General features: G+C 43.0%; 1 protein-coding gene across 3 annotated transcripts in view; it reads right to left on the reverse strand.

Annotated features, from left to right (window-relative positions):
* Positions 1-20,218, reverse strand: part of UBE2F (ubiquitin conjugating enzyme E2 F (putative)) — a 54,050-nt gene that overhangs the window by 9,723 nt on the left and 24,109 nt on the right. For 2 of the 3 annotated variants that reach the window (XM_066189418.1, XM_066189417.1), the window contains 2 exons: positions 12,354-12,386; positions 10,245-10,307 (listed from right to left, as the gene is read on the reverse strand). The exons of the other annotated variant lie outside the window; for it this stretch is intronic. In XM_066189418.1, the coding sequence (XP_066045515.1) occupies positions 10,245-10,307; positions 12,354-12,386 (96 nt within the window). The remainder of the gene's footprint in view (positions 1-10,244; positions 10,308-12,353; positions 12,387-20,218) is intronic. 3 annotated transcript variants of the gene reach the window in all.

A 20,218-nucleotide genomic window follows, 5' to 3' on the forward strand; every position in this document is an offset into this window, starting at 1 on the left:
CCCCTAAAGTGATTCAGAACCATTTCACTTGGTTATGCTGGCCACGCGCAAGAGAGAACAAAGAACCGTTTCCATCACGTCCTTTCACTTGCGTTACATTAAAACCAAGATTATTTTCATGCAACCTGACAGCTGCCTTGCCAAGTTTTCCAGAAGCTCCTTACTTCCATCATTATCCATAATTTTATATTTCTTCAAATTACTCTGCTGCTATGACAAGACTATCAGACTGACAGACTCCAACTTTCACCGGAGAAGGGGAAGGATGGAAAACGGAAAGACTTTAAAAGCAACAGTGGCACCGGGTTGACACATCTCCCCACACCACAGTGACGCACAAAACACAAGAACATTTTGTTAAAAGGATAGTTTTTAGGCTGGGGGTATGGAGGAGGATAACGTCAGGCTTGACAACTCAGGATTTCCTTCACCCTCAGCTCCACAGAAGTTCTTCTGTTCTACACCTAATAGCTATCATCTTGTATTTCACGATATGCAAGACCAGATTGTTTGGTTTCTAATAGATGGAGGGGTTCCCCTCCTTCCCCTACCCAATGACATTTCTACAGTCTAGGAAACCTTAATCAAAAATTTACTTTAAACCTGAAGCGCCCTGCAGTTCTGAATCTCTCCCCACTCACAATAATTGACATTAATCACATTAAATTGATTGCTCCTAAGGATAAGGCAAAAACTTTCTTTTCACCTGTTTTAGCAGCTGTCTGTACTATAATGCCTTGTTCAGGACACTACCCTCCTGATGACAGCCTTTGCTTCCATTTTTAAAAAAGATGGCCACAAACTTTAATCACACATGAGAGAAAACTTCCTTTCAGCCCAGGAATTATAGCTGGGATTGCCAGCAGAGTACAGCAAATATATCATGGATGAGTGGCCACTCATCCTAAGCCATCGCAAACCATGAAGAACAACTCTCCCCTGAGCAGCACACGGAGGATGGTTTCAAAAACCCCGGTGGAGCCTCTTTTTGCCAGGGCCAGAGGCTTCCCAGGGGAGGGTGGCTTATCCACCCAATTCTGACACTGTCAGTGACTCAGGCCTTGGTCTTGCACTGAGCTCCTTGCCAAACATTCTTTACTCTCTTTATCACAAGCCTGGAGGGCTGAAGTTTCCAAGATGTAATAGAGAAAAGCCCTGGGATGAGAGTCTCAGCTTGTGACTGCAGCCAGTGCAACCCAGCGCTGATTTAAGCCACAGGCAAACCTCCGTTCTGACAGCCAGAAAAAGGATTAAAAAAATAAAAAGCAGAATGTCAAGACTAAAAAACTGGTTGCTTTTTCCTTTGTGCATCTAAGCTTATCTGGGGACTGGGAACCTTTGGCACCCGTGAGTACAAAGGGCAGCACAGCAGAGAAAAGTGGTCTGTATTTACGCCTTCAAAAGTGATCCTGTCAGAGCAGAGATAAAACAGGTGAGAGAGGTTGTCTGTGTAGGAACATTACAGCAAGACTGAGACACGCAAGGAAAGGACAAGGAACAGAATGCAATTTAAATGTCAGGCTGTTAATCCAGGGCTAAGATGATCCAAATGAATGCCCAGCCTCCCACTGCGCCATTGTCCTACCCGGGGTGAATCATTTCCCTCTCCACAGCACTCCAGTTCTCATCAGCAAAGTACCAAACACCACAACAGCTCTCCAGCATTTAAATTTAGTTTGGTTTCCCAGCGCTGCAATTTGTGGACATCAGATCCTATTCTATTCACACAAAAATGAGTGTCAAGCTTACAAATTCGGGAGTAAACCAACATTAAGCACTTCACGATACTGAAAATAAACCAGCCAACTATTTTTGTTTAAACCCGCTTTTCAGTTTTTAACGAAAGATATCGAAACGAAAACACAGTTACTACTGAACACTGTAAGGAAAATCAAGACAATGTGAAAAGCTCGGCTTGCCTGTAGCCAATGAAGAAAAAACCCAAATCTGCAGTGGTAAAACATCAATTTTCATTCCCGATGAAGCAAGTAAGAACCTTAAACCAAAGGATTATCTTTTTTGCCACCTGTTAAATCTTTCAGTGTTACCTACCTATTTAAACTTTGCTGGCAGGCATCTGTGAATTTTCTGAGAATATGAGAAACAGAATATTCCAAATTTGCCCAGAGCTGGTTTACACTCTCCCCTATTAAAAGAAATCCCCATTTCTTTTTCCAGAGGGATTTCAGCCCAGGGGTTCAAATGCTCAGCGCTACTGAAGAATGCAAAGCAGCTGTTGTTTTCTGCACCAAGCACTGGAAGGGCTGGGGAAGTTAAAAGGGCTGGTTTTGAGTTGAGGGTTATGTTAATACCCCAGCAGGGTTCGATGGTGCAGGAATGCCAGAAACCCCGAGCTCACATTTCACTGCTGGGGAGCACACACTCTGGCCAGCAGCACCATTAAAACTCGTTTCTGTTGATGTGGTCAACTAAAACACAGTAAAAGCAATTGCCCAGTCCTCCAGGATCAACCTCTGTAATCCAAGCACAGGGAGTGCCCGACCATGAACTGACAAGGTGGGGAGCTCTACCTAATCAAAGGAGGAGTTATGTGATAACCACCATCCTTATGACACTCCCAGGTGAGGAAATCCAGGGGGATGCTTGATTAAAAGGCTCTTAATAGACAGAGCTGTTAAATTTACAGAATTTGTAAAATGACTGGGTTTGTTTTGTTGTTTGTTTTTTTTTTTTTTTTTTTGGTTTTTTTTTTTTTTTTTTTCCCCAGTGCTAAGACACAGTACAAAACCTGCCAAAAATTAATGTGGCTGCCCCATCCCTGGAAGTGTCCAAGGCCAGGCTGGACAAAGCTCGGAGCAGCCTGGGGTAGAGGAAGGTGCCCCAGGGCAGGGGGTGGCACTGGATGCTCTGGAGGGTTCCTTCCAAACCACACCACTCTGAGACTCACATGGGAAGTAATTTGGAGGTCACATTGTAAATGTTTTATCACTGAAATAAAGATCTGTCAAGACAGCAGGGGAAAAAAAATATTCTGGCTTGGTAGCTTTTGTTACTGAATTATTCACACTCCTGACAAGGCAGGCAGGACATGATGACAAGCTCAAGTTTTCAGATAAGTTCCTTTCCAGCCTGCCAACACAGGGCTGGAGTCCATGGAAAAGCCCCACTCCCTGACAACACCTCACTTGACAGCTGGAACCAATCCTCTCCTCTCCAGTCACTTTGTCAAAATGAATGCAGGGCTAAGCCAGGCAATGCTTGAAGTCAACCACCAGCACGGTGCCAGGGAAGAAAAAATTCCAGAAAATTTTGTTTACTGCTCATTTCCCACTCCTTTATGCCATGTTCCAGAGGTCAAACTTTGATACTTTGGGGTTTTTAAACCCCTTAAAAATGTTCATGCCCTGTTCAACCCCCAAGAGGACCACACACACCCAACCCCAGCACATGGCTCCTCCAGCACCAGCTCAAACACAGTAATAATAATAAAATGCTTTTAAGGACTACATGGAATTAAATTCAAGTAAATGTTTTTGAAGTATTTTCTCTGTTCTAAAGCAAATTTTCCAGCTGCCTTGAGTCATCACTAAACTTTTGACATTTGAGCTTAAAAAATGATAACAGTAATTATCAGAACCCTTCATATATCACTGTCACTGTTTGAATACAGAACTTTATAGGGATATGGTTGGAAAAATTTCCAGCTGGCTGTGATGGGAAACCATTTGCAAGGGTGAAAAGCCTGACAAACAGAAGTGGGCTAAAAATCATGCGTGAATGAATTAAATGAGCATCATTTCTTAAAAATTCCTTAGGAAAGGCATTAGAGAAAGCAGCTTGCCATTAAAACCCCTTGGAGTGCATTCCCTGACTCTAATCCAACAAAGAAACATTCAGACAGAAACATGATATAAACTTGGGTCACAGAGAGCTGGTATTTGACTTTTGACCTACTCATTTGCTCTGGAATACTTTGCAAAAGAAAAGCATTTCAACTGTTCTGTTTCTTCAAGGACCACAACCCATCGCAGAATTATCCACAGTTATCTGGAAAATAAAATGCTTTTTTAGAGCTATTCCTAATGCTTTTTACCACATCTCTTCTGAATTGCACAGTGACAGGACGCAGCACCCACAGAGCATGAAATTGTATTTATTATACTTTATAGTCTCTAAGTGTTTTATATAAAATTGTCTTTTAGAGAATCTTGGGACAATTTTGGTGATTGCTATCCAAACAAGCTGTTTTGCACCCAAACTGGCCAACAATCACTACAGATCAGTGGATGTTTCTAACTCCCGGACAGATTTAAGCCTCAAGGAATTAAGCCAAAAATAAACCGAAATAAAGAGCAGAATCTAAGCAGTTTGGAAGTAAGGAAGTGGCAAGGAAAAGACCTGAACAGGAAGAATCCCTGCAGGAGCTAAACATTCAAATATGCCTGTTACATAAAAATGGTAACAAAGAGCAGGTACAACAGAGAAACAAAGAAGCCACTCTAAATCACTTAAATGAACTTCTTTAAACCAGAAGATCTGAGAAAGAAATAGAGGTAATGAATATTTTCCCCCCCCCAAACTTCCAAGTTTAATTTTGTGTTAGTTAGCCTGCTCAGAGGATCCAACACACCTGTGGCACACTGGCATTTAAAGCATGCTTTTCATTCAGATGTAACAAAGAGCATTTCAAACAGACTGATCTCCCGAGACAGGAAATGACATTAACAGAAGAAAACTAACTTCAACATGATCAATTATGAGATCAAGCAGAATCCAAATCTGAAGGCATTATTTAGTGTCAAATGCTTTTCTTCAGCTAGGCAGAAAAATGGAATTTGAAGGTAGGCTGAAATCTAAATGTAATTATGCCCTTATTATGCATAAGCACAGAACTGAAAAGCCAGGAGGATCAAAGTACAGCTGGCCAAGACATTATTTTGCAAGAGTCTTTAGAAGGATCAGATCTGAAATGACACAGAGGCAGCGAGCTCTGGGACTCTATAGCTGTCTAAAGGCACCAGCAGTGCAAGGACAAAATTACTCCAAACTTCAGCAGAGATAAAAGATCCCAAATCTGCCAGCTCCTCTATTTAGCACCCAGGGGAGTATCTCAGAGAAGAAAGCACCAGGCTCAGATTGGTGTTTGACAGCATTTGAGGTGAAACACGAGGACATCTTCCCCTTTGAGATGCGCTTCCCAGGCCAGACCTAAGTGTCTCATTAAAAACAAACAAACAAACAAACAAACCCCCAAAAAACCCCAAAAACCCCAAAAAACCCCAAAAAACCAACAACAAGGAGGAAATCACTCTTGGTGAAACACGTTTTTACAATCCCAACCTGTTGCTGGTTTCTGGTGGCTCCAGAAGTGAGGAGGCTGTGCTGGGCAATGAGAGTTTTTGATGCAAATGGAAAATCGGGGGGGAAATTCAGCTCTGTGTGTTTCCAAAAGGATGCCTCACGATCCTCTACAGAAAATCTGGATTTGTTTCTTACTTTCATTACTTACTTGCTGACAACCTTCTCTTCCTGTGGCTCACCTGTTCTCAAGAGGTGTCTGGCCCAGGCACTGACACTTTGGCAGGTGCTGCTGGTTCTTGCCCAGGGGTTTCATAGAATTAATTCCCCACTGGTTTGGGTTAGAGGCTCATCCCCTGCCATGGGCAGGGACACCTTCCACTATCCCAGGCTGCCCCAAGCCTCATCCAACTGCCCTTGGACACTTCCTGGGACGGGGCAGCCACAGCTTCTCTGGGCAATGCTTGAGAAATTAAGACTGTTCTGTAAAAATTCTGAACTGTTTGCTGTTTAAGGACTCTAAAAAACTGCCTACAGTTATGAAAGGCTATAAAACTTTTTCAGTGAAATCCATACTCAGCAACTGTTCCTAATTATCAATGGAATTTCTAATGGAATTAGATTAGTGCTCTCACTAGTGAGGACAACACGACAGTCCTCAAGTTAACTTTTGAAAAATATTCATCCCACAGGACTCACTAGAACAACCTCCAAAGACCACAAGCAACTGAGAGGAGGGACTGGGTTTTATAAGCCCAGTTTCCTAAAGAACTGAGGCTGTCTAAGGCCATTACAATCTTAAGAGGAAACCTTAAGAGGCACCTTCAGATTCGTTAACACCGTGAACTTCCCAAATCCATCTCCACAGAAACAATCCTGAAATAAATACCTGATTTTCTTTATCACCCAGAGAAACCTTTAATTAAAACTTAAAAATTAAAAAAAAAAAGATTTGCAGGAGTCAATCCAGAGCCAAACTCCTCCACACAAACCTGTGCAAAATAACTGAGCACTAAATGCTGCTTTCCAAAAGAGGATACAAATAAAATCAGGGCTTAGTGAACTGAGTAAAAAACGTTTGTGTCTGAAGTGGATCCTTGGCAAACACACACCTATTCCCATTAGATTTCTCAGCTCTGGCACTTCAGAGCTGCAGGTAACTAGGATAAGCTGGATTTTCACAAAGAGGAAGAAAAATTCCCTGCCAAGTGCAATCTACCTTAGTCTTTCACAAAGACACAGCACAAAGCACTGCATGCTGACAGGTGGGTTTCACCAAGCTGGAAAGATCGTGTAGGAAAACAACCCAGGGAGGTGTAACTCAGCTTCCCCTACTGCTGAAACAACTCCAGATCACAAGGATGAAAAGGTAAATGAGTGTGTAAGGATGACAGAAGTTTGCTCGAATTGCACCAAATACAGGGCAAATACAATTCAAACAAGACACAGCAGCAGGGTTCTTGACACAGGTGAGGAAGAAATCCAAGGAACACCTGGAAAAACATCTCTCCTTTAAGCCACATGAAGCTTGCAATGAATCCTCTGTTGTGTGTTGTACAAATGGCTTTGAAATGTTTTTTTTGGCAGAAGTGAACACCACTAGGAAATGTAAAGGCTTTTAAGGATCCTGGCAAATCACAATGTCCCGAGGCAGTTCCCAAACCAGCCGTGACAGATGGATCCACGGAAAGTATTTCCTGGATTTCAGCAAACAAATCACAGCCACAGAGCCCACAGCACCTCTGCATGAGCAATACACAAGTCCTGCAGCATTAAACTCATTTGGTTTTCCACTGTCAAGCTCTATCCCTGTTGTTTCAGTGTTCAGCCTACCTAGCTGCAACACAGCACATCAGCAAAGCTCTATGTGTTTGCTGTATAAAAACCAGCAAATCCTACAATTTTTAGCTCTCATCATTTTTAAGTGAGTAGTCATTAAAACTTAAACACTTGCTCATTGCTTTAGAATCCATGGAATTGACTTGACTGACAACTAATGGCTCTGGCTATCCGTAACTACTGACAGACTGACTTCTGTGCTAAATGCTGAGTGATCCAAGCTCATTAATTAAGAGCTTCTTTAAATTCAGCAAGAAAACTCATACCACCAAACTGCTGAGACTGTACCAGTGTGAGAAGACTGAACGCTGGGCAACTCCTTGCTCAGTTTACATAGAGACATCAAATCACCTTTTTATTCTGATTTATTGAGCTCTACACCAAGGGAGGATGCTTGTTTATCTTCCAGTGACTGTCACCCGACTGCAGAGCAATGTGGGCACCAGGGATGTCCAGCATTTGGGAAAACAGATTTTGATTACCCTGCCCAAATCTGTTGTACAGCCTGCCAAAAAATGACTGGCACCTAGCAAGGCGTGTGTGTGTGAGAACTGCAGAATGAGTAAAGCTTCCTAAACAAACATATTAATTTTTTAAAATAATTTGTAAAAGTGATTTGATGCTCAGTGGCTGAAGGAAGCTGCAAAGGAACAAGTTCAGTAACTGACAGCTCCTTCCTGGAGCTAAAGGATGTCCTGGAAGCTGAAGCTGCACTAACACGCATCTCAGGTAAGACAGGTCAATAAAGCCATCAATTTATACAACTTGAGCTCTGAATTTTGTTTCATTTTACATCTTAGAACAAGGCTGCTTTTCCAAAAGCTACAATTACGTGCTCAGTTATACACCACAAATTTAATGCAAAAACGGAGAGGTGCCTTACAGAGGAAGGGATCATAACTGCCCCTTCCAGCCTGATCTAACACAAACATTCCCAGCACAACTGTCCCCCAAGAATCAGCAATAAGGATTTGTTATCTCTGATGAGACTTTTCCCAGCATCTGCAAGGCAGGAGTCATCCGTGATGACTTGGAGCTGACCAAACCCCAGGCTCAGTTCTCAACAACCACAGGCAAGGCCTAGGATTAGCTGTTACCCTCTGGGGCAGCCAGGCTCAGCCTGGAATGTCAGCAAAGGAATGCCAGGATTTCAGACTTGAAGGGACAGCAGTGATATTCTGAGTCTTCTCCCCTGGGAGAAGCACAGGAGACAGCCTGAGGTGCTGTGGTTTGGCTGTTACACACCACACCCTCCCAGGATTCCCCTGCAGGATCTGCTGGACACAGATGTTTGTGTACAGAACCGTTTCTGCATACAAGGATTTGAACATCTGCATATAGATACTGTGCATGCAAGCATGTATTACATACACACTATCTGTGTAACTGCATTGCACATATAAACAAATCTCAGAGGAAAGAAAACTAATTAGCATTCCCATATCAATCCTGTTGGGCATTGCAAGTATTTCTTAAGAGCCAGGATGAGACCACAGCAGTCTGCCTCCACAACAAAGTGTTTATGTAAAACATGACATCTCTGCCGGGGGGGGGGAGCAAAAAAAACAACTCGGGCTGCAACTGCAGCCTCTTCTCTCCCTTGCATTATTTATTCTCTCCACAAAGGCATCACTGGGGTTTTTTTGATGTCACCACGTAACACACTACAGAAAATCCAGCCCTACCTGGTGGTGTCACTACCAGTGGAACACCTACATTAAAGTCAGATAAGCTCAAAAAAAAAAAAAAACAACAAAAAACCTGAAGTGGCATAATATGAATTTTACTGATGCTTATGAGACTGCTAGGAGTTTAATAAATAAAAAATGTTTGCTCCCCCCAAAAAACTGTGGTTTAGAAAACTGTCCAAAAAACCACTCAATTTCCTTGTCACTGCTTCCAACAATATCCATGCCATTAGTGGAGCAGGACCTATTTTTGAGGGCTCACCTCTGGTTTTGAGGGAGGTGTGTCTTTTAAATCAGGGAGCATTTTCCTTTCTGTGGATTCCCAAGACTTCCAACCTTTCAATGAGGCTGAGAGGTGTGGGATAGCAATTTCAACCACCCAGGGGGTAGAATGGGATGGGCTTTAAGGTTCCTTCCAACCCAAACCATTCTGTGATTCCATGACAAAACCACAAAGATCCCTCTCTTCCAGAGGAGGTTCGTAGACAATTTTTTCCAGCTTTGCTTTATGCTCTCATCTCAGCCCTGCAAACATGGATGAATACCAGAATAGCTACAAGATCTCATTAATCAAAAAATAGCTGGAAAGACGAACTTGCAATCCTGGTATTTCCTCTTGAAAAGATGAGGTAAATTAGGTGCACTGCCTGACTGTATTTTCAATGAACTCTTCAAATCAACACTCGCTTACCCGGAAACTTTCTTCAATCATGAAGGTTAACTTCAACAAAACTGTCAGAGGAGTTTAATTAGAGCAAGAGGTCTTGAACATACCGAGTGTGAGTTGCATGTGCTTGAGGAATGCATCTACGTAGTGGGACATGATGGAATTTTGGAGGTGGGTACAAAGGAGAAATTGGCACTTTTGCTCAGAGGTGAGCAGTACATCCCATTTATGTTCACCTGGCCACGTTCTGCTTTGCCCAGTCCACAATACACACATGAATATTAGGATCAGTAAAAAGAAAATAAAAGTTTCCACAGTCCAGTTCTTTAAATTCACCCAGATTTCTCCTGGCTTTATAAATACATGTAACATGTAAGAGCTCTGAATAAAAGAGCTGCCTTTGGAAAGAGACAGAGAGATCTCTGCACAGGTCTTCTAAAGCAAAGGTCACTCATGTCACCGTGCCAAAACAACTCACCATCAGCTTGTTACACAAGAACACACACAACTTCAGGGGAAATCTCGGACATGAGAAGGAAAAGATCATCTATTCTGGGGCTGTGACCACATTATGGCCCACAATCCCAGCATACGGTGACTAACACAGCTGCATGGAGTTTGCTTTCCCAGAGAAAGCACTTTTTGTTTGAATAACTGGTTGCTGATACAATGAGTCACTGGACTGCCTCAAGCAGCAATTCCACCCCTCTAAAAGGACTGGCTGGGAACTGCTGAGTACAGAATGTGTGTTTGTTTAGGAACAACCTGCCTTAAATAAACCACTGACTCACCTTGTCACGCAAATGATGCTCTGCAGCCTCAATATTCAAAGGATCGTCAAAATTCAAAAGATCCTGGAAAGGAAACAGAGAGAACACTGAGGGGCTCCCACTCACTGCATCATAAGGAGCCCAAAGCCCTCACCAACAAGAGATGGAACAAAGCAACCAGGGCACCAAGGGCAGTGCCATTTAATCACCGCCTCGGAGGTGTCCCTGTCAACTGTAAATGCAAATGAGTTTGATAATTGGAAACCGAATCACAGGACGATTAAATGACAACAGCACCAGGGCATTTAAGCCCTTCTGGTGTGGGCCACACGTGGCCTCGTGACACTTCTCTCTGGAAGTGATTGCGTTTCTACTGGAAAACTGAATTTTGGAGGAACGGCCAGACTTTCAGGAGGCGCAATTCCTGTTGATTTTTGTTAGAGGGCAAAGTAAACCTTCAATCAAACTCCTGCAAACAGTGTGCTGATAATGTAGGAGTTTCCTTAATTCTACCTCCATAGAAAAGCAATTTGATTCTCTCTGTGAAGAAGCTATGTAACCTGGAGCCTGCCTGGGATGTTTTAGTGCCCTGGGAAGAACAGGGCCTAGAGGAAAAGAAGTGCAAAGACCCTGAGAACTAAGGACATGTGGGGTCAGGGAGCAGAAACGGTCACAACAAACCTCAGGCCCCTCAGTTTAATTGCAAATATTAACTTTGGAAGGAGAAAGGGTCTAGGGTTAAAAACAATGGAGAAGAGGAATCATCATTAAAACTAACAGTGAATCACAAGGCCCCAGCTCTGCCTGCAGCCCAGATCTTCCCCCAGCCTAAGGTCAGCCTGTGTTAGAGTGAAATGCCACTGTCCCACAATGTGAAAGGCTCCTGGCAGTCCCTGACTCATCTTCAAGCAGCAAACGCCATGTTTCGCCCAAATCCAGACACCAACCCGCCTCCTTTTCACTCACTTTCTCCAATAAAATCCCCCATGAATGTGCCAGACCAGTGGGATCCCAGTGCCAGCTTTTCAAAGCCTGACATTTACAAGAAGCTGAGTGTGAGGAAAATCCAGGAGGGAAGCAAAGCTCTCCCAGCCATGACAAATCCCCGTGGTCTCCTAGGCATGACCACCCCTCTCTGCAGCTCTTTGCTCAGTATTTTTCTGTGCAGCTCTGCCCCTGAGGATTTTGCTTCCTTCCTTACTTGCCATGCACAGGGAGACCAACTGTGAAATGCAATTCACTTTTGCTGGAAAGGTTCTCCAAAATTTACATCAATTTACCAAGGAAGTTGTTGAAAAAACCCAACCAAGCCTTTGGATGCCAGGGAATCCAAGCTTCCTTCTGCACCCTGGAGTGGCTCTCTCCAGAGGGGCTGACAAATGTGGCCACCAAGTTAGTGCTGCTCCTTGCTTTCTCCTGACCCTCCCACCCAGCAGCAATGGCTGAGGAAAGGAATCCCTAAAACAGGTAACTTTTGTAAAGACTAAGCCCCTCTCCACTCTTAGGGCAAAAGCAGCTACTGCATCCTGCCTGCCTCTTGCAGCTTCCTGCCCTCTCCTCCATTTTCAAGGTGCTCCTGCAATTACAGGTCCTTTGTTCCCATCAATCTTTAAAAAAAAGGGGAGGATCCCTGAATAAAATAATGTAAATTCCGTGACAAGTCAGGTTTTATGCAAACTCTGTGGGTGGACATCAAGGCCCCTGAATAGCAATGTAAATGTTCAAAAAAAAGGAATGAGACTGCAGGGCAGCCACTAAATTCTAAATAGCATTTTCTTTTTTTAAAGACTAACACCAACAGAATTCCTTCTCAGAGCAGTATGAATTTCTATTTCCTGCAAATCAGCAGAAGGAGTTTCATACTGTGTGGAAGATCCCAAATAATCTGTTATCAAAATATCCCTTAATCTTTCTAACCAAAGTAAAATCCATGTACCAAAAGCTGGCGTTTCAGACAGTCTGCATGAGTTCCACAAACAAAAGCACAATCTGACTCCAACACCCACTGAAGCCAAGGGAAATAATGACCTGAACTTTTAGAGGCAACATGCAGGATTAGGATTTGGTGATGCTGCAACTGAACCAGACAGGAAAAAGGCAAGTGAACATGCAAAATATTCCTTTACTTACAGTAAATAAAGAGTTTAACCCCCAGACAATATCCTGCAAAGGAAAAACACAGCTAGTTAGACATGCATTTCAGGAGTTTTGAACGTGCTCACAAACTTTATTTTTCTATTAATTCATGAAACAACTGGGGGAAAAAAAAATCCAGATTATGAGTAAAATTTTACTAATTTAAATCAAAATGTTCAAAAGGCTTTCCCATTTCATGGCTACTTATTTAGAAGTCAGCAAAAACCAATATTCAAAGAGAAGGTCAGATCTTTCTGTGTGCATTCCTGTTGTTCCTCCATTCAAGGAGAGGAGTGATACCCTAGGATATGCCACCCACTGAAAACTGCACTACCTCGTTTAAAGGGTGGGTAATGAAAGTTAATTCCACAATCTATTCTTAAAATTAAAAAGGGGTCAAACAAATGCTCGAAGTTGTCAAAATATCAGAGAAAAGAGGGTGAACTGTAGTAGGAGTACAGAGCAATGCTATTCTTACATAAACTATGTCTCAAGTCATTCCACAGCTAAAATGCACCTTTTATAATACCGATACAGCCTCAAAGCAAAAAACTTCCTATGCACAGCAAAGATCTTCAATAAATGAATGTATCTGAGCTTGTTTCCTGTTCTGGGCCCTGTGCTGAGAGTGTGGAGCACAGAAATCCATTTCCCTTAAGGACACTGTCCAATTATGGCCTAATGAACAAGACACGATGTCAGCATTACGCAGCCAACAGCCTCTCACCATCCAATCTCCCTCTGATCCTGCACAAACAACCCACTCAGTTTATCTGCTTTTAAAACATCAATCTGCCCAGCAAGGCTGCCACTGTCAGCGTTTCCAGCCTCAGCACCCTTCTCAAGTGTGGCAAAGACAGCAACTTTCAACGCGCTCATCACCTTCAGGGGCAGCACAGGCACATAAACTGCACTGTAAAGGGTGACACGGACATTTAATTACAGTTAGCTGTAAATTTTAAGACTCCAGTGCTGAGCACTCATCCTCACTGCCAAACAACAACTCTGCCAGCTCCCTGGCAAGCAGGAGAAAATTAAGGATTTCAAATAACGGATGGAAATCATTGTTTTTACGCTTTATTTAAGCTTCTGTGCTTGTTCAACTGCTGGCACAGAAACCAGGTAGAGCAGAGCATGGTATTAAGGAAACCTGTATTATTCCCAGGGATAAATTATTAGTACAATGCAGTGGTGTGCCAAAGTCACAGATTAAAGGAAGATTTATTGGCATGGAGATCCCGGAGAGTAGCAAAGGGCAGGAAGGTCTCAATTTCCACTTGATTCTCCCAAATCCAGGCATCGTAAGGTGCTCAGCAGCTCTGGGCAACCCCTCTGCTCCAGCAGATGCTCTGCCCCCAAAGGTCAGGAGCTCATTCCACTGCTGCCCTCCAAGGCTGTACTGTCCTTCAGGGAGTCAGAGTTGCAGGAAAAAAAAAAATGACATCTTTAGAAGTTGCCTTCTACCTAGACCACGAGACAGCAGGCTGCAGTTGCACAGTGTGATGTAGAATCACCACACTGAGCATTAAAACCATGCTGGAAAGGTAAAAGGTCACGGGAGTACTCTGGGGTTTGGCCATTTCTAAGTCCTGAGTGCCAAACCTGCACTCCCAGGGTCACAAACTGTCCACACCTGTTCGAGCACCAGCACGGCTAAAAAGGAACAAGCCAGGAGCAAATAAGTGCCTCGTAAAATCCTCAGGAGCTCATCTTCTCCTTCCACTGAGCAGTGCTGAGCCCCCTGCTCTGCCAGAAGCTCCCCAGACACCGGCAGAGCTCTCTCCAGACAAAACTCCTTCTTTAACAATACCTCACACAAGTAAATGCTGCAGCTCAAAAATGAGATGTGATGTCGTATTTTCCCATTATATAATCAACTGCTCCCAAATTCTTCCTTGCTGAACCCTGGTTTTGATGGTTTGGGGTGCTTCACTCTTTCAGGCTGGTTTTACAGAGTTCTATTAGAAAACAAAAGAGGAGACACCAAACAAAAAAGAACAAAGATCTTTGTAGAGACACAAGATGTCAGAACGCTGTACATCTCCACTGCCATGCTAGACACCAAAAGGCATAACAGGATTATTATTATTATTATTATTATTATTATTACTGAATAATTTACCTGTGAAAGTTTTAATACCATTTTTGAGGTTTCCATTTATTCGAGTTTTACGATTTGCTGGATTCATTTTATAGCCTTGCAAGGCTCCATAAAAAACAATGCTAAATTACTACCAAAGAGCAATTACTTTTTGTAATGAGCTCGAGGCTAGCCTGGATTTAAATCCAGGATATTGAGCAAGGGAAGTGGGATGGAACAGACAAGCAAAAGTGAAGCAAGTATTTGGGATCTGAAAAACTCAACATTGTTGAACTGCAGAAATAATCACTCTGCACTACTGACTTCAGCAGAGCTGTTGGCTGCATGCAGATAAGCACTGGCCTAGATGTTTGCTTTGGGCTTTCCTGAGGGACTTAAAGGATGCGCAAGCCACTGAAGATCTTGTCAGATTTAACAGCTCAAAAACTTCTGTTCTCCTTCAGAGTAATGGAGCATCAGGCCTGGCTTCAAATATTTACTGAACTTGTGGCTTAAATAGTCAGAAAACCAAGTTAAGCCTGTGTGCGGGGATTTTTAAAGGTTATCTTCACAAGGAGGAGCAGGGCAGGTGGCGACTGAAGATGTTAATGGTGCACACCTCGACAGTGCTGCACTTCAGAGAGACCCCACTTGGACCAGATCAGACATCTGCACCTGAAAAAGCTGCTTCCTTTACAGAGCTGCTTCTCATCCCATCTCTTCTCTGTGTTTAACATCAAAGTTACAAAGACGACAAGAGCACCACTGCTGAGGGGCAGCCACAGAGCAAAGCTGAGAGCCTCTGCTTTTGTACCAAACCTCTGCTTTTTGTACCTGCCCAGGCTGGACCTGCAGCCAGGGCTGCCAAATTCCTCCAGCTGCTCCAGCCGTGCCCAGGCTGCTCCTGTTCAGTATCCCAGAGGTTTCCCATCAGCTGAGATGTCACTTGTGCCTCAGATGCCTTTGGGAGTCCAAGGCAGGTCTTGGATATGCCAGTGGGTTTAATTCCCATCTATTCTGTTAGTTCAGAGGAGGCGATGATGGTATTTGAAATCAAGAGCTGGGGCTCCCAAGCACAGCAGTACCTGGCTAAATCCACAGCGGGTGAGAGGAACAGGGAATAAACAGGGAAGCACATTCTGCTCCGTGGCACTGTCACCATTCTGGGCTGGAGCACGGGGAAGTCAACACAATCAAATCAGAAGACCAACAGGCTGTTGTAAACACCCCTTCACAATTGTCCCTTTTCATTCTGGACTACTTTTGTGCCGCATCTGAGTGACAAGTTACACTAAACCCCTGTCCACAGATTTATTTACAGCATGCCAAACAAGGAGGAAAAACCTGCTGCTGCACCAGTGTCTGAAGTTCAAGAGCAGTGACTCAAAATCCTCAATGCAGCTTTTGAAACAGCCTCTCCTGAGGCCAGGGAGACTCAAGGCTTTGCGTTTCTAGGAGGTCCTAACTCAGTCACTGATCTTGCCAAGTGCCAGTTCTCAGAACCGCTTCACAAAAGCAATGCCACTGAAACCGTGCCACAGACAAGGGCTTCAGAAAGACAACCACGAGCACTGCTGGAGAGAGAGCAAACACGGAAATTGCGAATGAAGCTTTTCCTTTAAGAGGCAAAGTATATTTAATACATCGATTTAAGAAGAGAGCAAACCAGACAAAAGCACCTAACAAACTCCCAATCAAAGACACTCCCTTAAGAGAGCCACAAGAAGCATTTCTGATCTAACACACTGACCAAATCAAAGCTCCTTGCTAAACAATTTTTTATGAACAACCAATTGAACCCAGTCAGATGAACAAATGGAGCAGCAGTCATCTATACAAGCACACGTCTGAAGCAAAATTTTTTTTAGTTTGTTTAAAAGGGGCTGGAAATGCCACTCCAAAGCTCAGCTTGCTCCAGTCCAGGCCATGCATGGCCAAGGGCAGGGGCAGCTCTCTGCTGTCTTGTCTGCCTATACACCACCTCAAGGTTTTTCCTCTCCCTTTCGCCTTCTTCCACCATCTCTTAAAAACAAACCCAGCTTCTTCCTCTCTTCCCTGCAGCCTAAAAAACCAAGCACAATTCATCCCACCCCACAAAATTTATCACTGATCCTGGGGATCCAAAAGAAAATGTTTTTCTTCCAGAGACGCAGGCACTTTCTAGCTTATGAAAACAACAACTTCCCTCCTAAACAGTCCTCTCCCAAATAAAATCTCCTTTTTTATTTCCTCTCCTGCTCCTCTCTAAACTTGCAAAAGTTGAAACACATTGTTTCCGCTTAGAACACGGTGACAAAGTGAATGCCACCTTTCTTCAGCCACCCACAAAAGCCACCTCGGCTGTCATGTGCCTGCCATCCCTGCCCCTGCTTCCCACCCAAACACAACAGCAGCTCCCCACAGGGCTTTGGGGAACTTAAAAGGCATAAACTGCTCCAGTTAGCAAACACAAAACAAGGAGGAAGGCTGGAAAACCATTTCTTTTGTACTTAAATATAGGAGGGGAAAGAAAGCAGGAACAATTCCAGCCTGTTCCTCTCCCAGACCTGCCAAGTATGCAGGAGCACTTCTCTCAAATCCCTCACTTGGCCACTGACTCCTTGACATTTGTCCCCATGGTTACTCCAGGGCAAAGTGGATAATCCTGTGTAAATCTTTCCCTGAGGAATTCCCTGATAGCTCCTTAATGAACTACACCACAGTGATAACACTGGAGCCATCACCCTCTGGAGACCAGGCTGCCCAGTGCATTAAAGCTGACACAAATGGAATATTCAGAAATCAACGATTTGGGGAGAACAAGCATGGCTTCATTACACTTGCTGAGCTATCTCAGCTCTCCTGACTCACACGCTCATAATAACAGCTACTGCACCTAAACCAAAGATTTGGCTTTGCCAGAGGACACGAAAGACAGAAAATTAAAATTCTGCAAATCTTTCCTGAAGCAGAAGCTATTACAAGACACTGAGTTGTATATTTTCACCAGCCTGAACACGTATGGAAGGGAAAGAAATAAACAGCTTCTTACAAAACTGATAAAGCCAATTTATAATGAAGTCAAAATACAACACAATATATCCCTGGAAAAGTATTTCCTGAAGCTTATTTTAAGAAAAAACTGAACGTCAGATCCACACAGGAGATTGTCATCAGTGGTTTATAGCTTCTCTTTCTAAACACTGACTCTGAATTTTTTGTCTGGGGCTTAATTCAATTTTCAGAGGTGAGGACGACGCATAAAAAGACCAACTCCAAAACAGGATTTGAATAAATCAATAGCTGTACAATGTTATCATAATGCTGAGAAAAACAGCCTGAGCAACAAGAATTAATGTAACATAAGGCATACAGGTTTCTTTTTTCCCTTCATCCTCAAGACAGTGACAGCTATTTTACAGTCTGTTTAAAATACTCCTCTACTCTAATTACAGATGATTTTGACAGCAGACCATCTATTTTCCTTAAGAGGATGGGGGGAAAGTTTTGTACTTTCAAAACCCCTCAGACTGATGCTCAAACATTGGGGTAAACTGGAAAAATTCAGTCACGACCTTCTGATTTCTCTCTCCAAGAGATGAGTTTGACATTCAGATGATTCCAAATGAAGTCACTCCAGTGCCTGAAGACAAGGGCAGAACTAGTGAACCAAATAGGACAAAACGTTGCCATTTAGTATTAAAACAACTAATTAAATCAGCAAGGCTCTTAAGGATCAACTCCAAATAGCAATAGTTTACTGGAAATGAGTCTTAATTCCTTTTAGATCACCTAATCTAATAGCACGGACAGATATTTATTAACCAAGGATCTGGAGTTATGGGAGAAAAACTCCTGAAAAAACCAGCAGTTTTCTGTAGGTGGGCATGAAAAACTGTCTGCACATCTGTAGTTTAAGACTACCTGGATGTCTCCCACTCCTGCTCCTGTCTCTCCTGACAGCAGTAACAGAAAAATGACAAAACCCAGCACTTGGAACTGTCTCAGTGAAAAACTGAAATGCACAGACACCTACCAAACATGGAAAGCCTCCAGAAAATAGGCCAGCTACCTGAAACCAGCTGAATGTCTATCAGAACACAGCTACAAAAAGAAGAAAGAGGATGAATATTCCCTATGAACATCCATCATGCATTTTTAACCACTGGTTTTAATGTTCATATGCTCAGCCCTGCACAGAGCCGCCCAAGTGTGGTTTGATTATTTTTGAAGGTCCGTCAATCAGCCACTGCCTTATGAACCAATTCCCACTTGCAGTTAGTTAGAGGTCACTGCAGAAGGAGCTTGACTTTCAGAACCTGCCAGGCGTTTAAAATACAGACCCACTTGTTCAGTTCTTAAAATCAAGAACCTCAGATGTTCTTACAGCAAAATGAAAACAAGCATTTAGGACAAAGCCGAGGAGAATTAACTCAGCTAGGCAGGAGACAAGCCTGGCAAAGAAGGTACATGCTGAAGACTAACAGGAGCTACTAAAGCACTTCTTAGTTTGAAACTGCAATTACTGACGGGTACAAAGCAGAGTAGCAGAGTTAGAGCAGCAGTGTGAAGTCTAATGAGGTATTAAAAGTTGCTATTTCTAATGACATTAAAAAAAAAAATCTGAGAGCAGAATGGAATTAAAGCCGTCTATTTGCTTTCTGCCTGGGAAACGTTCATTTTGACCATCACACCTAAAAACAGGAGAAAAGTTCAGACACTCTGAGCAGGGCCCAAAGCAGCAGTCTCCAGCTTAGTGAAGAAGCTGTTTCAGAGAGGAAAGCATGCAATAAAATGTTGCAGAACATGACAGAATGGAGACTGAAAGGCAAATATGCTCCTGTTGCTAACTCATGTTTAGCTACAAAAGAGCAGAAGATGAGACAAAAAGCAGCTGGAAAGCACTGCAGCAGTGTTCACACATTCACAGTCTGGAGACCAACCACTACCAGAAATGATCTGATTCTGGAATGTTTCTATGAATAAAAAAGGCGATTTTGAAAGGGTATATATAGACAGGCTGGCAGGTTAATGTTTTAAACCTGTTTCAAGGTAAGAGCCCAACTCTGCTCAGAACCTGATTTTAAAAAAAGCATCTAAAGCAGGAATTCAGAAATAGCACATTCTTTAGTGCCTTCACTCACACACAGGCTGCTCTTCACAGCAGTCCGTGGAAACGTGTTCCCAAGCACAAAGAAGGGAAAAAAAAGAGAAGCTCAGCACTTGGTAACCTGAAGAGAATTCAATTATGGATGAGTGAGATGCCACCAAGTGCAAAAAAAAAAAATGCTGGGAAACAAGACTGAGTTAGGTTTCCCCCACTTAAGAATCCTACACACTGATAAAAATACATTTTATCAGGTAACTTTTACAGACAATTTAGCAGATTTTCATTTTTATTTCAGAAAGTTTCTTCATGTTTCTACACATCTGATACTAAAAAAAAAAAAGAAAAGAAGGTCACAGCAGTTTATTTGGAAGGATTTTTCATGTAAGAGCTCTGCTGCCACCACAAGGATTGAGAAATGAGACACAATCAAAAACCTGAGCCTTCTAAAGGGTTGAGCACACAAGCTCCAAGCATGCAGCTGCATTCAGCATGGTTTGTGCATGGAATTTCTCGTGAGTATTCCCCATTTGAACGGCTTTTCTAATGCCCTTGGAACAGTTCTTGTGGCAGAAGGACATGCCCACTCTCAATTTAATTCTTCAGGAGTAGTTCAGAGTGTTTTATTGGGCAGATCTGGGTGCTGTTCCTGCAGAAAACCAGGCTGACTTCACATTATTGACCAATGAAATA

Source organism: Chamaea fasciata, unplaced genomic scaffold, assembly GCF_029207755.1.
Source record: "Chamaea fasciata isolate MVZ Bird 193981 ecotype frontalis unplaced genomic scaffold, bChaFas1.0.hap1 SCAF_8, whole genome shotgun sequence".
In the NCBI taxonomy this organism is placed as follows: Eukaryota; Metazoa; Chordata; class Aves; order Passeriformes; family Sylviidae; genus Chamaea; species Chamaea fasciata.